Here is a 10,539-nt window from a genome sequence, read left to right as displayed (position 1 = left end):
ATTTCCAGACTCCTTCATCCTCCCCTGCTGCTGTTCAGCTTTCCTTCCATTTAGTTCCTGCACGAGTCTCAGTTTGCAGATTGTGGGCTTTTGCAATTTCCTGGGAGACCCAGGGGTGGGGAGGGTGGCCCTACTCAATGCTATTGAAAGACTGTTGTGCTTCAGTCAGTAGGGTTCAACTGAAAACAAAAAAAGTTCTCTGTGTAGGCACTGAATTTTAAATCACTACCCTATAAAGACTGAGAGGGGGGAAAAAAAAGAATCCCAAGTTAAAAAAAAGATTTCACATTTCCCTGCCAGAAACACTGTTCTTATTTTCGGTTGAATGGCTTGGCTATTAATTAAGTTTTCATGCTCAGCAGCTATCTCGTTTTCTACATTCTTGCTGTTAATCGTCATATATGTGACACATGACTTCTGTTTAAATGCTAAAGTTTATTAGAGTGGAAAAAAAAGTTATTCAGGGAAGGAAAAGAGATTAGGAACCAAGTCCAACCATTTGCTTATTCATCTGCATATGGTTAAAAGATTTAAAAGAATCCATTGGTTTCTGTTTCACTGCTACATGCAGGCCAAGGAGCAAGGCGAAAAAAAGCCTTTTCCTATCCACGGTGTAGAAATACATTTTCTTCCTTTTGCCTTGGGGGCAAGAAATCGTTTCCTCTCCTAATATTAAGCCAAAGTAACCAAAGTTTGGAAGGACTGGCTCCTTCTGAGAGGTTATTGTTCCAATTACCTCTTGCTTTGTAACAAATCCTCCAAACGTAGTGGCAGAAAACAGCAACCATTTCATCTTGTTCATGGACTCTGCGGGTCAGAAATTCACGGGGCACAAAGGGGCCTCTTCTCTGTTCCAGTGTCTGAGCCTCAGCTGGGAGGGCTAGAGAGGCATGGAGTGATGGAAATGGTGGGCTGGACTCATCCGGAGGCTTCTCTCCTCACAGGTCTAGCACTTTGCTTTGAGATGACTCAAAGTCTGTCCTTGGAGGCAACTGGGAACAGGAACACTCACACGTGGACTCTGTGTGTGGCTGGGGCTTCTCTGAGCACGATGGCCAGGTACTGAGGGGACATCCCGAGGCAGAGCAGCCAGAAGGCAAGCATTTCAAGAGCAAGTCAAAACTTCACTTCCTACTCTTGCTGCATTCTAGTGGTCTGACAAGTCACTCAGGCCAGTTTAGATTCAAAGGGAGAGCCACCGTACTCTCCCTCTTGACAGGGAAGTCAAGGTCATATTGCAGAAGAGCACGTGGATGGCCGACTTTGACAATACAATTACTCAGTCATCTTGGCTCTTGGCTGGTTGTGAGACTGTATAATGGGGCGTCTTTAGTGAGGAGGTTGAGGAAGGAGTTATTTCATGCTGAGACCATCTTCTTCCTCCGGGCCCCCTCACTATGCTATTTCATCCAGTCCTTACTCAGCTTTTTCCCAAAGCCATGCTTTGTCTTCAGCACCTTCGGTCTTTGTTTAGTCTCTGGCCGTGGGCAGAGCTGGAATCACAATAAACAAAAACACTCCCTGTAGCAGCTTCCTGGCTGCTGTGCTTAGTTTTCTATTCCGTCTTTTTTCATCCGTATACATACCCACAAATAGATATATGGATAGATTCCTTGACTATAGATGATTAAGAATGTTTTTTGAGAAATAATTCACATACCATAAAATCCACCCATTTAAAGTGTACCTATGATTCTGTAATTTTTGGTATATTCACAGACTTGTATAACCATAACCACTATCTAATTCCGGAACATTTTCATGACCCATACCCATTAGGAGTTCCCTCCCCTGGTGCCTTCCACAGCCCCTGACAACAATGAATCCATTTTCGGTCTGTGGATTTGTCTATTCTGGACGTTTCATGTAAAGGGAGTCGTAGGATATGTGGTCTTTTGCAGCCGGCTTCTTTCATGGAGTGCGTTTTCACAGTTCATTTATCCATGTTGTAGCAGGTCACGTATTAGTACTCCACTCCTTTTTGTGACCAAGTAACATTCCCATGTATAGATATACCACATTTTGTTAATCCACCGCCACTCAGTGGACCTTGGGATTGTTGCCACTTTTTGTCTATTACATAATGCCGATATGAACATCTGTGTACAAGTTTTTGTGTGGATGTGTATTTTCAATTCTCTGGGGTATATACGTGAGTGTGGAATTGTTGGGTCACACAGTAACTTGAATGGTGATGCTGTTTTCCACAGCTGCTGAACCATCCTATGTCCCCACCAGCAATGTATGAGGGTTTCAGTTTCTCCATGTCCTTGGAAATCCTTGTTATTTTCTGCTTAAATGGTTTTTTTTTTTATGATCGACATCCTAGAGGGTGAGGAATGGTGGTTGAGCTTTGCTTATGGACATGCTTCCTTAGGCCACTTATATACACAGAAGTCACCTTAGTTACTTGGAGACATAGAGTTATTGAGGGCTTATTCTGTGCCAGGCTCAGTGGCAGAGGTTGTGTGTGTACCATCTTAGTTTGGTGCACACAAGTCTATAAGTAGGGACCATCATTATGCCTATTTGATAGCAAAACAAACCAAGGCACAGAATAACTTCCTAGAAAAGCAATGCAGTTTGGGAGACATGCATTTCCTGTATTAAAAAAAAATTAGAAAACATGGATACTAAGGTAGGAGTTTGGTAGTCTAAGTGACAGGTTTGAGAAACATTCCCCGCCCCCGCCCCCCACCCCCGGCAAAAAAACCAAATCAAAACAAAAAAACCTCTGGCAGATCGTGGTTGGCAGAATTTTCAGACGGCCACCAATATTCTACACCATGCCACCTACACACTTATAGACCCCAAATATGGGTGGGGTCTATTACTATAATGAGATATCACTCCCCTGATTGTGTTTCATTAACATGGGAAAAGGGACTCCACAGATGTAATTATGGTCCCTCATCACTTGATTTGGAGTTAATTAGAAGGGAGATTATTCTACATGTGTCTGACCCAGTCATCTTAGTCCTTAAAAGTGACCAGGAGGGGCCCCTGGGTGGCTCAGTTGGTTGAGCATCTGACTTCGGCTCAGGTCATGATTTCATGGTTCGTGGGTTCGAGCCCTGCGTCGGGCTCTGTGCTGACACCTAGCTCAGAGCCTGGAGTCTGCTTCAGATTCTGTGTCTCCCTCTCTCTGACTCTCCCCTGCTTGCTGTCTCTCTCTCTCTTAGAAAACAAAAACAAAAACAAAAACAAAACATTAAAAAAGACCAGGAGTAGAGACTCTCCCTCTGGTCTTTATAGAACAGGTTACCATGAGTCCTACAAGGGCTAGGAACTGAATTCTGCCAGCAGCAACCTGAACGGGCTTGGAGGAAGGTCCAGAGCTCCAGATCAGAACCCAGCCCTGGCTGTCTCCTTGACTAAAGCCTTGTGAGACCCTGAGTAGAGAAGCAGTTATGCCCTGCCTGGATTTCTAACCTACAGAAAGTGGGATAATAGGTGTAGCTTTAGGCCACTAAATTTGTGGCAATTTGTTACATGGCAATAGAAAACTAGTACATTGGGGCGCCTGGGTGGTTCAGTCAGTTAAACATCCAACTTCGGGGGCGCCTGGGTGGCTTAGTCGGTTAAGCGTCCGACTTTTGCTTAGGTCATGATCTCGCGGTTCGTGGGTTCGAGCCCCGCGTCGGGCTCTGTGCTGACTGCCAGCTCAGAGCCTGGAGCCTGTTTCAGTCTGTGCCTCCCTCTCTCTCTGACCCTCCCCTGCTCACGCTGTCTCTCTCTCTCTCTCTCTCTCCTAGAAATAAATAAAACATTTAAAAAAACAAAAAACAAACAAAAAAAACCCATCCAACTTCGGCTCAGGTCATGATCTCCGGGATCATGGGTTCGAGCCCCTCATCAGGCTCGGTGCTGACAACTCAGACCTGGAGCCTGCTTCGGATTCTGTGTCTTCCTCTCTCTCTGCTCCTCCCCCACTTGCACCCTTTCGTTCTTTTCAAATAATAAACATTTTAAAAATAGTTAAAAAAAACCCCTAGTACATAGATGGATCATTGACTGACTAAAGGCTGGCAGAGGAGATGAAGTTCTTGATGTGCCATTATGTAGAGACTGTTCTTAAAATGTAGCCCAGAGACCCCTACGGGGTCTTTAAGACCTTTTCAGGGGCTCATGAGGTCAAAACTGTTTTCATAATACAAAGATGTCATTTTCCTTTATCCTACTCATTCTCTCCTGATTTTACAGTTTTTTAGATGCTACATGATGTGTGAGGATATCATTGCTCTGATGGCTAATGGAATGTGCTCTGTGTTTAAAAAGTTTCCCTGTCTTAATTTCAAATGCGATAATGATAAATATATGTCCCATAAACAAAAGTTTGTTGGGGTCTTTGATAATTTTCAAGACTGTAATGATGTCCTGAGACAAAAAAGTTCAAGAAAGTTGGTCCAGATGAGCTGTAACTACATAGGTCTAGAGAGTCTTAAGGTATGAGAACTTAAGTTTTAGTCAGTGCCTACATTTTGTCTGGAACTGTGTCAGGTGTGACCAAGAGTAGAGCGCTGACACGAAAGGAGTATGAGGTATAGTCCTTGACATACGGTGAATGTAAAGCATTAATTATCAGAGCCATTCATTTCTTCCTTCCACTGGTGTTTCTAAGCACAAGGCATTGCAGTATGATTGTACGTAGCTCGGAGCTAATCTAGTAGGTATGGGCGGCTGCGTTACAGAAGTGTTTAGAGAAGAAGTTGCTAAAAGAAGGGTGGGGAGACGGGGAAGAGTTTGTGGGGCGTAAGTTGGGAGGGGATGTGGAAGGAGGAGGGCAAGTATTGAAGGCTTATCCTTCAGATCTCAGCTAAGACATGGTTCTTAGAGAGGCCTTTCCTGATATCCCTCTCTAGAGAACCCAATATCTTCTCCATCACAGCACACTGTCCATTTCCTTTTTAGCATTTTTATTATTTTTTAAAGTTTATTTATTTATTTTGAGAGAGAGCATGTGAGTATAAGTGGGGAAGGGGCAGAGAGAGAGATAGAGAGAGACAGAGAATCCCAGGCAGGCTCCACACTCTCAGTGTGGAGCCTAACACGGGGCTCAAACTCACAAACCTTCTGTGAGATCGTGACCTGAGCTGGATGAGTTGGATGGCTTAACCGACTGAGCCACCCAGGCACCCCTAGCATTTTTTTTTAAACCTAACCTAGCTCTTAAGGTAAGTCTGGTTGGAGCTAGAGTGCCTGGGTTCAGATCCCAGCTTTGCCACTTTCTAGTTTTAAAATCTTGGATAAGATACTTAATCTCTCTATGTTTCTGTTCCTCAACAAATGTGCTAATAAAATGAGGAATTTATGTTGAAGAGTTAGCTTAGGTTGTGACCATGGGACTGAAGAGGAAAGGGTGGATGTGAACTAGTTCAAAGGCAGATTCAATAGGTGGATTTGGATGACAAAGAGAGAAGAGGAAGGAAAGACAAGGGAAAATTCTGGGGATATTAAAGGAAAGGGTGGGGGCAACCAGCTACATATGGATTAAGGGAAGAGAGTAAAAAACAAAAACAATTCCAAAGATTGTTGCTTGAGAGATAGGGCAGAGGCTAGCATCAATCAACTTCTCTGGAGGGAAGAGGGAGAGCTATATCAAATCTGTGTTGAAAGTGAGTTGGCAGCAAGGGGCACTGGATGGCTCAGCTGGTTTTGGCTCAGGTTCTCTCATGAGATTGAGCCCCACGTCAGGCTCTGAGCTGACAGTGAGGACCCTGCTCGGGATTCTCTCTCCCTCTCTCTGCCCTTCCCTCGCCTGCACTCCCCCACACACATGCACACGCACACTCTCTCACAAAATACATAAACACTGAAACAAAATTAAAGTGAGTTGGCAGCAAGAAAATAAGTGTAGATAATTTGTCTTTAGCATGCTAGAGTGACGGGCTGAGCAGAAGAAAGTTCAGGGCAGACAAGAAAATCCGGGTGTCTGCTCACTGCTGGTCAGAGCTGAAAATCATGGGGAAGAAACTGCATGTGGCCCCAAATGCTGAACTGTGTGGAGGACGATTTTCTTTAACACTCACACAGATGCTTCTTGTGGATAAAAGAGGCTTAATACATGGCCTTCAAACTCCCTTTGGTGAGATGGGGCTTTTCAGAAGAAATAAAGCGCTGATTCAACCTAAGGAACTGCACAGCACGGGGGGAGTACATTTCTCAGTTTGAATCTATCTTTGGAAGGCCAAATAAACACAATGTTTTAAGTTGCTTTTCTAAGAGAAAGTGAGGGTCACCTTCCTAGCAGTCTCGCTCTTCAGCCTAAAATGGTACAGCGTTCCTCATGTTGACACGGTTTCACAGCACTCTAAGTTCCTGGCCACAGCTTCCCGTGATGGCTTCTGGATGTCCTATTTGCAACAGTCAGACTCTCTGCCCTGGCAAGCTGCTGAGACCCCCCAGGACAACTGAACTGCAGATAAAAATCTTCCGGGGAAGTAGGTGTGGGCAGGAAGTGTGGTTTCCTTGTCTCTCATTTAAAGACTGATGCAATTAATTTTTCATGAACAGTCTCTTCCAGTAAGTGGTACATTCCAGAGTGTTTCCAGAGAAATGAGAGAGGACAAGCCAGTTCCTGATCTTCAGTTTGAGTTGAGACTACAGCACTATGTTTTTCAGTGCCACGGACAGACACACCAAGGAAACTGTGTCCCCACCATCGGCTCAAACCAGCCCCCTTTGCTAATGTGACCTCCAGGACCTGAGTTAGCCATAACACCAACACAACACACAGCAGACCATGCACTTGTTTACCAAATAATCTGGAGCCGAGCCAACCTACTGTGTGCACAGTAGTCAGAATCCAGGAAGATTTTCCTAAATCTTTAGTGATAACACCCACACAAGATTCTTTGACATTCCAGCTAACCGCTAAGTTATGGCTCTGCAAAACATCTGGAACATACATTGCTGGAAAAAATTATAGCATTTTTTCTACAACTCTCCATGGTCTAAGCATTGTGTGCTCTGGCCTGACAGGAGCCTCTGCGGCAGGATCACATGTGGGGGCCCCGGGAAGCTGCCCTGGCACACGGACAGGCATGGACTGACCTGAACGTGGTCCAATTTCACTAATCAACTAGCTACGTAGTGCCACTTAAAGTGCAGAGCAGAATTCAATGGTGAAAAAATGTGCATGCTGTTATCCCTAAAAAGATCACTTTCTCTATAGAAAAGTAGAGGCTTATTTCATCTGACATTCTAGGCCTTTCCACCAATGGAAGCAAAGACAGTACCTGAGATTTGATGATAAAGTCAAAGCCACAATGAACTACCCCTTGGCCGCCCCATGGTCACTGAACCAGACAGCAAAATACCATCTCTATTCTGAGAGTTTTCTCAGCCAAACACCTAGGAAAATGTCTTGATGACAGATGTACCTGCTTTATCCAGAGAAGATTTTTCCCAGAGAACAAGCAAGGCTGGACCAGACTCAGTACTTTAATTTTACAGTATCTCAGGTACTCATGCCTATTTTCACTGACAGTTGATCTCTTCATTAATTTACTATTTCTTTATTTGATTTACATCATCCTTATTAATCAGATTTAAGAAGAAAAAAAACCCTTCAAACACTACAAGAGCTCTTCTCACTGTCTGGTGCCTTGTTAAAGGAGAGAGCTCGGAGAAGGGGGGATGGAATGCCTGCCATTGGAGGAGCTAACAGGCCAGGTCCCGCGTTACGTGTTGTAACAGATTCTCAAGCAGGACTAACTAAATAATTGGTGGAGTCCAGTGCAAGATAAAATGTGAGTCCTTTGTTCCATACATATTAATAAATTTGAGAGTGACAACAGAGTGTTAACCCAAGTGCAGGGCCCTCCTGACTGTGCGTCCCTCCCTATGTAGCTGCACAGGCCACATGCCCATGAAACTAGCTTTGCTCTCAAGCTAGGCTGCTAGGCTTGAATCTGGTCACGTGATTTTAGACAAGTCATCTGTAAAAGGGGCAGAGTAATAGTCCCTACGTCACTGAGTTGTTATTAGGATTAAATGAGTTAATATTTGAAAAGTGCTTAGAAGAATACCTGGCCTACAGCAAGCACATACATAAATGCTTAGTAAAAATACATTCTGCAAGCCCAAACATCTCAAAATGCCAGGGGCAGTTACAGCCATGACAATGTGAGTTTACTAAAGCATTTTTTTAAAAGTAGGCTCTATGCCCAGCATGTAGCCCAACACAAGGCTTGAACTCACAACCTTGAGATCAAGACCTGAGCTGAGATCAAGAGCCACACACTTAACCGAGTGAGCCACCCAGGTGCCACACCTGAACATTTTAAAAAATGTTTTGAGTTTCAGGAGTTGGGTGGTTCATTTGGTTAAGTGTCTGACTCTTGATTTTGGCTCCAGTCATGATCTCACAGTTGGTGAGTTCAAAACTCCTGATGGGCTCTGCAATGACAGTGTAGAGCCTCCTTGGGATATTCTCTCTCTCTCTCTCTCTCTCTCTCTCTCCCTCCCTCCCTAACCCCTCTCCTTCCCCACTCATGCACTTGCACACACACTCTCTCTAAATAAACTTAAACAAATAAATAAAAAATAAAAAGGAAAAAAATGTTTTGAGTTTGGATTCCTGAAAAACAGAATCACGTATGACAGTCGCCACCTTTTAATGTATTTTAACAATAACACAAGAGATTTCAAAAGATATTCTGGATTGAGGGCAAGTACTCACAAAGCAAAATCAAAGAACAAAATAAGATGCCGGTTTATGTTCACGATTCTGGAAGCCTGTGGAATGCAAATTGTCATGAAGCCCATTTAATATAACTGGTTCCTTTATAATGAAAGGATTCACTAGGGACTTTACTGCTTCCATACAGGAAATATGGCCTGTTGTATCTGAACAAAAACTAAGATATATCTTACTCTGCTACAATGCAGAATACTGTAAACAAAACAAAACAAAAGAGCTGCACAACAGGAAATGTTACTAATCATACTAATTCTATATTTAGTTGCAGGGAAAATATTACTAAATCAAGTCAGCAGATAACTTGCAGGTAGTGACAGAAAAGAAAATAAATTTGGTGCACAGAGGCATAAATACTTAATGATTTATTAACATCTGTTTTACAAGAGCACCCTCAGTTTCTTTACTGAGTTAGTTACACATCTTTTACTCTTCACCCCAAGAATTCTCAGGACCTTCAGAAGCCTTTACAATAAACATGTAGTTTTTTTCTCCCCAATATAATAAATATGGTTGACTGCAGAATTCTAAAGAAGAAAGTTGTCATTCATCAGACAATTCGCCCGAGGTACACAGACTTGGGATACTTCTCCTTAAGAGCCGGCCACTGAACAATGAAGTAATCGGAGAGGTGAAACAGAATTTTTCCGGATAGGGATAAATGTTCTACTCGGCAGATGCTTTCAACATAGACAATGATCACTTTCTTTATTCCTAGTATCCCAAGGAGAAGGGCAGAGATGCAGATAGGGACACATGTTCCGGGTCCATTGCACAACACCTTAAAAAAAAAGGTTGAAGGTCAAATTAACATACAGAATACTAATCTAAATGAGGCATTTAAAGTTAGAAACAGTCACACCTTAGAGATTTTTTGTTATTCTAAGCGTTGAATTATTCCTGGTCAAGATCTACTATGCAGCACACAGGAGCAGGCAGGGCTCCGTGCTGGCTCTCCTGTGTGGCTCGAGGCAAACAGCTTGACTTCTCTGGGCCTGGGTGGCCTGCCCTGTGCTATCAGATGTGTCCAGCACAGTGCCTGGTGCCCAGCCAGGATCCACTGACAGGTGTTTGTTGCCTTTCTCCAACTGCTTGTGGCTCACAGAGAGAAGACAGATAAAGTCGGCTATGAGTCACTGTTTTCTCATGTACCAACTTGTTCTTGTTGATTTTCTACAATAATCTTTAGAACAGTTGGAGTATTAACATGTAAGATGTAGTAGAAAGCATCTTTAAATGACTACGTAGGATATTTTCGTGGGCTATATACATAATCATTTTAGGAGTCCAGGGCAATAAATGGGAAATTTGAGAGAAGGCTACTAAATGAATGACATTTTTTCCTCTCAAGAGAATTTAATCTGTGCTTGTGGTCTAGAGATTTTAACGCTTTTGAATTCTGCTTTTACTGAAAGCCACCGGTTAAAAACAACTTAGAAATAATAATTGTTATTTGGCGAAAGTAACAAGAGAAATAGAAATTCAACTCCTAGAGCAACTGGAAAGAAGTTTTAGAAGACTTTTAAGAAAAACGAGAGGATCTTGAATGCTGACAAAAACTGAGGACTGATGGATGTGGGTGGGAGGGGGGGAGGGGCATGGAGGAGGGCACTTTGGGGATGAGCACTTATGTGGAAACTAATTTGACAATAAACTATTAAAAAAAAAAAGAAAAAAAAAAAAGAAAAACGAGAGGAAACCAATTTCATGGAATTGTTGGTAAGAAAATTTATTATTATTTTCCGAGAAAAATTGTCCTGTACAACATCATAATTAACTCGTATTAACTTAGTAAAACTTAATAACACATGTTTTTTACTCCACAAATATAAAACAGG

General features: G+C 42.9%; 1 protein-coding gene across 1 annotated transcript in view; it reads right to left on the bottom strand.

Moving 5' to 3' along the window:
* Positions 1-9,045: 9,045 nt before the first annotated feature.
* Positions 9,046-10,539, bottom strand: part of ALG14 (ALG14 UDP-N-acetylglucosaminyltransferase subunit) — a 99,967-nt gene continuing 98,473 nt past the window's right edge. Inside the window, exon 4 of the mRNA XM_039228470.1 lies at positions 9,046-9,482. Coding sequence (XP_039084401.1) covers positions 9,252-9,482 — 231 coding nt within the window. The 3' untranslated portion in view covers positions 9,046-9,251. The remainder of the gene's footprint in view (positions 9,483-10,539) is intronic.

This window comes from Hyaena hyaena, unplaced genomic scaffold, assembly GCF_003009895.1.
Source record: "Hyaena hyaena isolate Hyena2069 unplaced genomic scaffold, ASM300989v1 scaffold_32, whole genome shotgun sequence".
In the NCBI taxonomy this organism is placed as follows: domain Eukaryota; kingdom Metazoa; phylum Chordata; class Mammalia; order Carnivora; family Hyaenidae; genus Hyaena; species Hyaena hyaena.
Note: the sequence above shows the minus strand (reverse complement) of the source record. Positions and strands in the feature narration are given on the sequence as shown.